The 6,815-nt window shown below is 40.8% G+C and overlaps 1 protein-coding gene across 1 annotated transcript; it reads left to right on the top strand.

Annotated features, from left to right (window-relative positions):
- On the top strand, positions 1–1,759 carry LOC132164172 (geranylgeranyl diphosphate reductase, chloroplastic-like). Its single transcript, XM_059574609.1, has one exon. The coding sequence runs from the start codon at positions 200–202 to the stop codon at positions 1,538–1,540; it is 1,341 nt and encodes a 446-aa protein (XP_059430592.1). The 5' UTR covers positions 1–199; the 3' UTR covers positions 1,541–1,759.
- The last annotated feature ends 5,056 nt before the right edge of the window (positions 1,760–6,815 follow it).

Here is a 6,815-nt window from a genome sequence, read left to right as displayed (position 1 = left end):
ATCTTCTTTAAAGTTGTCTGATCGAAAACAAAGAACTAAATAAAATAATATTCAAATGCATCCAGTCATGAACCCACCACTTTACAGTCTTTACTCTTTACTTTACTAAAGCCATCTCCCTCTCCTCTGCAGTTCGCCATCTGCATTGCTTTCTCGTTATCAAACCCTAAACCTCTGAAACCAACCACCCCCCAATCCAATGGCGTCGCTAACCCACCCATTTCACACCAGCACCACATTCAATCTTCCCCTCCGCACCAAGACTAGAACCCACTCTCGCTTTCTCATCGCCATCAAGGCATCCAAGTCCACCAACCCGCCCCTCCCCGGCCGCAAGCTCCGCGCCGCGGTCATAGGCGGAGGCCCGGCCGGATCCTCCGCGGCAGAGGCACTGGCGGCGGGTGGCGTGGAGACGTTCCTCTTCGAGCGGAGCCCACCTTCTACCGCCAAGCCGTGCGGCGGTGCCATTCCGCTCTGCATGCTCAGCGAGTTCGACATCCCCTCCCCCCTCATCGACCGCCACGTCACCCGCATGCGGATCTTCTCCCCCTCCAATCTCTGCGTGGACTTCGGCAAGACCCTCAGGCCCGACGAGTTCATCGCCATGCTGCGCCGCGAAGTACTCGATTCCTTCCTCCGCTCCCGCGCCGAGTCCCGCGGCGCCAACCTCGTCTCGGCCCTCGTCACGGACCTCGAGGTCCCCACCACTCCCGCCGCGCCGTACGTCGTGCACTACACGGCTAACAACTCGCGCCGTTCTCTGGCCGTGGACGTCGTGATCGGCGCCGACGGTGCCAACAGCCGAGTCGCCAAGTCCATCCACGCCGGGAGCTACTCATGCGCCATCGCGTTTCAGGAGAGGATCAAACTGCCGGACGAGAAAATGGAGTACTACGAGAATCTGGCCGAGATGTACGTGGGGAGCGACGTCTCGCCCGATTTCTACGCGTGGGTATTTCCCAAATGTGACCACGTGGCAGTGGGCACGGGTACGGTGTGCGCGAAGCAGGACATAAAGCTGTTCCAGAGAGCGATCAGGGAGCGGGTGAAGCCTAAAATCAACGGTGGGAAGGTGATCAAAGTGGAGGCCCACCCGATACCGGAGCATCCGCGTCCGATAAGGGTCCGGGGGCGCGTGGCGCTTGTGGGCGACGCGGCGGGGTACGTGACGAAGTGCGCGGGCGAAGGGATTTATTTTGCGGCGAAATCAGGGAGGATGTGCGGGGAAGCAATAGTCAACGCATCTGAAGGCGGGGAGAGAATGATCAACGAGGGTGATTTGAAGAGGGAGTACCTGAGAGTATGGGACGCGAAGTACATTAGCACCTTTAGGTTTATGGACCTGCTGCAGAGGGTTTTCTACGGTAGCAACGCGTCTAGGGAAGCTCTGGTGGAGCTGTGTGGGGATGAGTACGTGCAGCGCATGACGTTTGAGAGCTATTTGTATAAGAGGTTGGCGGATGGGGATAGGTGGCAGGATGCCAAGATGGTATGGAATACCGTTGGGAGTCTCATGAGGTGTAATATTATAGGAAGGTAGTTATCATTAGTAATTCGAATAACAAATGCTATGGATAGAAATCATAGCAATTTTGTTGTTGAATTGATGTCAGAAAGATTGTATGGATTCACTTACCTCAACAAATCATAGGTAATCGGCTCATCTATTGGAGTGAGTGGGTATCTCGTAAGGATTCTTTGTAATAATTCGGATAGAAAATTATCGAGAAATCATATGCTTAGTTTGGAGAGTGGAATCTGTATTGGTGTTATTTCTAGAAGTTATTTTGTTTCATGGATTTCAAATCTTTTAAGTACAGATTTTTTTTTTGCTAATTAATTGAAGGAAGTGTAATTGAGGCATGGACGATTAGCATGTAGGTAGGATACAAGTCTAGAACTGAGAGTGAATTAGGAGACAAATACATGGATATTTTCTTTTGGGGGTGAATTTGGTAATGTGTACTTATGAATTCACTCAACATTTTAATAATAGAAACCAAATACTTAACATACCAATAAAAAGAACTCTATTCTTAACAGCAATCCAAAGCAAGTTATTTTCACAATTTCGGGGATCTTTTTTATAGAAAAAGCAAGTTGGAAAGTTGTTAATAAAGTTAGTTGTAACGACCTATGATGGATGTTGTGGGTTCAGCTAAAGGCACCATTTGTAAAGAATGTGTTGGTAAAAAACTAGAAAGTTATAATTACTAAACTCGAAAAATAATAATAATAAAAAGTTAAAATGTTATAGCTACATGTAGACTGGAAAGTTGTAATTGCCAGTGTCATATAAGGTGGGGGAGATAAATAGCCGTAAGATGAACATGGATTTGATGGCCCTAAAACGAGAGTATATAAATCAATAATGCTTTATGTTTATAAGATTGTTGTTACATTGCATATGAATGTGTTGATAATTGCATAACGGGCATTAAGGATACTTTTATAAACCAGTGACTTTTATACTTATTGAAATAGTAGACTCACTTATTTGCCTATATAAATGTAGTAACTTCACACTTTATAGATAATGTTGTAGGTTTGGAAGAAGAGAGCGATGACCCTATTTTCCAGTTTTGGTAGCGATGGATGAAACGATCTATTGTATACTTTTGCCTTAAATTGATGTTCTAGCTATGTTCTTTTGATATGTAACTACTTCCTTGGTTAAGTATTATATGACTTATGTTTATTTTTTCTTGTATTGTATAGTTACTCTTAAGTATGTTTGCTTATGTGTTGCCAATGATACTTATGTTTATTTAACGCACTAGAGTGTATTTAAGATGTAATCTGCATATTATATTACATAATGTTGATATTATTTAAATAGAGTTTCATACAGCGGCTTTGCAATGTTATGTGAAGGCTACTTTTTTAAAAGCAAAAAAAAAAAAAAAATTCACTCCAAGATCTATTATCTCTTATGAAGTAATGTCACTTGTGAAATTATATATTTACACTTACGAATTTGCTTTAAAAGTATGGGGTACGGTGTTACACATGTACTTCTTTATGGACTTGCAAGTGTAGTTGAGGCTCGTGAAAAGATAAATTGGGTTTCACCCAATTTTGCACTTAGCGTTTAGTACTACTACATATCTTGAAATGGCTTGCCCAAATTGGTTGTGACTTCTCGCTTGCAAGAAAATGAGAGTAGGTTAATTGGGGAAGTGAAGTCTCTGAAAAACAAATGCTTATTTCAATAATGAACTTGAAGTTGAATATAGGATGATTTGAGAGGAGAAATACTATGGGTCAATAAGTTTTCTATATTTGACCCATATTCTTATACAAATTCAATGGATCAACTATTAGATTTGTGGTGTTCACCATTAACTTAAGTAGGGTGCATATAAATTCACAAATTTAATAGTTGTTTTATAAGATGTGATAAAAAAATCATACCAAGAAATGTGGCCATCGAGAGGAAAAGGAGATTAATTGGATTACATGCACCTTGTTCATGATTACCAAATATACCCTTGCAGCAATGCTCTTTGAGAAATGACCCTCTGACTCATTGGCCTCCTAATCCTTGATAATGTCTAAAAGCTCACCCCCAAACTCCATGACAAGCTTGATAGAGTGGTTATCCTTGTCCCACATCACCTAGGTATGATGATGTATTTATATGTATACTTGAACAATTTTTAACAGTTTACACAACGCGTTTTAAAGTTGTGGTGACCATGAACCTATCAAAACTTCACAACTATGCGTGTTTATGCGAAAGGAATACCAAACTGAGTGACCTTCTAGAAAGTCTGGTTCAAAAAAGCCAAAAGCGGATTGTGTCGTTGGAGTGAGGCGTTACATCATCTTTGAGTTCCTAAACATTTTTCTTCATAGACAAATGATACAATATTTGAAGCTCTTTGCTGAGTAATGCAAGCGTTTTTATTTTTTTTATTTTTATGGACTTGCAAGTGTAGTTGAGGTCTGCCAACTTATTTGTGCATAAATAAGTAGTGATAAATTAGGGTTTGCCCAATTTTTCACCAACGTGTAGTATTGCTAGATATCTTGAAAGGGCTTTCCCAATATTGATGGCCATGGCTGTGGCTTTTGGTTTCTTAGAGCTTATGTTTTGCTTCAACATGAGTCTATTTTTCTAAAAGCATTCATTACATAACAAAGCAAAAGTGAAGGCAAAGCATTGGAAGTGCTACCCTAGCTTCTTGCTCTGGCGATCAACCACCTCCTTGTGAGGCATACCCACCTCCTTGTGAGGCCTATCCATCTCCCTGTGAGATTTTCTCCGCCTTGTGTGGAAGTTTTTGGGTTTCTCTCTTGTTACCCAACCTCTAAACCTTCTTTTTCTAGATATGGTTTTCCTCTTAGTTTTCTAGTTCTTTACAACCATTCCTATGTGGGCTGCTTACACCTCCTTTCAGGAATAATCCCCATGATTTTTTTTTTTGTGATTCTCTCTTTTTCTCTTTTACACACATTCCCTGCTTTCACTTTGGGGAATTGAAGTGGTCGGTGCACTGAATTCCAGCAGCTAACCCAGATTGAGATACACATGGACTGTTGTATGGCCAATGAAAGTTCTTGCTTGGAATTGTCGTGGTCTAGGCCGTGGCCCAACAATTCGTGCTTTGAGGGCGCTGATCAGAGCTCATCGGCCTGATCTCCTTCTTCTTTCTGAAACTAAGGTTCCCTCTACTCGTTTTCAAGCTTCTTTGCTTGGTTTTGGATTTTCTGGCTGGTTGGAAGTTCCTCCTTTGGGTCTACAAGGTGGGATTTATTTTGCTAGGAAAGATGGTGTTGAAGTTGAGCCGGTAAGAATCGATACGAATTGTATTTCTTGTCTAGTGTATTCGGATCCTCCAAACAATCCTTGGTTATTTTCTGGTGTAAATGCTCCTCGCACTAGCCAACGGCGTGCTGATTCCAGGAGTTATTTGGCTTTTTTTGGGAATTCTTTTGGTGGTGTGTGGCTGCTGTTGGGGGATTTTAATTCTATTTTGTCCTCTTTTGAGAAGTGTGGTGGTAAAGCTTTTGGTTCTGTAGCTCATGGTGATTTTGTAAAATTTAATGAACTTATTGATCTTGGATTTGTAGGTAATAAGTTTACCTGGAGCATTCATAGGATCGGAAGAGATAATATTAGAGAAAGGTTGGATAGGGGTTTGGCAAATCATAATTGGTTAATCTTCTTCCTAATTCCTTGATAAGTCATTTTCTTGCTATTCAATTGGATCATATCCCTATTTTAATTTCCACTTCTTGTTCTTATATTAATATCCCTAAGCCTTTTCAGTTTGAGGCTTTCTAGACCAGGGATAAGTCCAGCCATGCTGTTGTAGCTAATGCTTGGTTGGAAGATGTTGAAAGCTCTCTTGCTTTTGCTTTGAGTAGAAAATGGAAGAATACGAAGTGTGCTTTGAAGTCTTGGAATCATCATCATTTTGGGCGAATTCAGTCTAAGATTAAATTGTTGATATTTGATATCAACTCAATTCAATCTGCTCCTCATTCTTCCATTAGTGCGGCTAGGGAGATAGTATTACAATAGGACTTGCAAGAATAGCTTTTGAGGGAAGAAGTTCTCTAGAGGCAGAAGTCTAGGGAGTTGTGGCTGACTTGTATTGATCTTAATACAAAATTATTTCATGCTTCCACTGTAAGTCGTCCCAGGTTTAATTCCATTTCTAGTATTAAGTCTTTGGATGGCATTCATATTGGTGGTAGAGAGAATATAGGGACTTTTCTAGTTCATCACTTTAGTTCCCTTTTTTCTACTACTAATCCTATGCTAGATAATGGCTTCTCAAATTTGGTTGAGAAGGTGATTTTGGATGAGGAAAATGTTATGCTATGTGGTATTCTTGATGAGGCTGAGATATTTTTGGTCATTTCTGATTTAGGCCTTAATAAGGCTCCTGGTCCAGATGGTATGACTGGATTGTTCTACAAATCCTATTGGCCTATTGCTAAGTCTAGTGCAATTTCCTTTGTTTAATCTTTCTTTAGGGGGTTATATGCTTAAGGAATTTAATCATACGAATATAGCCCTTATTCCTAAGGTCAATAACCCTCAATCAGTGCATCAATGCAAGCCCATTAATCTCACAAATTTCAACTACAAGATTATCTCGAAGATCCTTTCCTCTAGATTCAAGCTGGTTTTGCATAAGATTATTTCTCCTTCTCAATCGGCTTTTCTTAAACGTAGATCTATCCATGATAATACTATTTTGGCCCATGAGGTGTTTCATACCATGAAGCAGAAAAAAAGGAAATTGTTGGCTTATGGCACTTAAGTTGGATATGGCCAAAGCTTTTGATTCCATGGAATTGAATTTTTTTGTTGAAGATTTTACATTTGCTTGGGTTCCATCATGTTTGGATACAATGGATCCAACAATGCATTACTACTTCCTCTTTCTCTATTTTGTTGGATGGTGCTTATTTTGGGAGGTTTTTTCCTACTCGTGGGCTGCGGCAGGGAGACCCTCTTCCCCCCTTTCTTGTTTATTTTGGGTTATGAAGTTCTTTCTAGATTGATTGAAAGAGAAGAGAATTTAGGTCTCCTTCATGGTATTAGGATGACCAAATCATGCCCTCCGATATCTCATTTATTATTTGCTGATGATGTGATTATCTTATCTAGGGCTAATGAGAATGAAGCTGGTGTGATTCTGAAATGCCTCAAGACTTATTCCTCTTGATCTGGACAGTGCATTAATATGTCTAAGTTTGCTGTTTTCTTTAGTAAAAATTGTTGCCCTAATGCAAAGGCTTCTGTAAACACGGTTCTCAACTTAGCTCAAATCCCAGCTCAAGCTAAATACCTTTGT

The sequence above is a fragment of the Corylus avellana genome, chromosome ca10 (genome assembly GCF_901000735.1).
Source record: "Corylus avellana chromosome ca10, CavTom2PMs-1.0".
In the NCBI taxonomy this organism is placed as follows: domain Eukaryota; kingdom Viridiplantae; phylum Streptophyta; class Magnoliopsida; order Fagales; family Betulaceae; genus Corylus; species Corylus avellana.
Note: the sequence above shows the minus strand (reverse complement) of the source record. Positions and strands in the feature narration are given on the sequence as shown.

Bases quoted from the DNA above. Each gene is read 5' to 3' on its own strand.
- LOC132164172 (XM_059574609.1), top strand. From the start codon at position 200: ATGGCGTCGCTAACCCACCCATTTCACACCAGCACCACATTCAATCTT.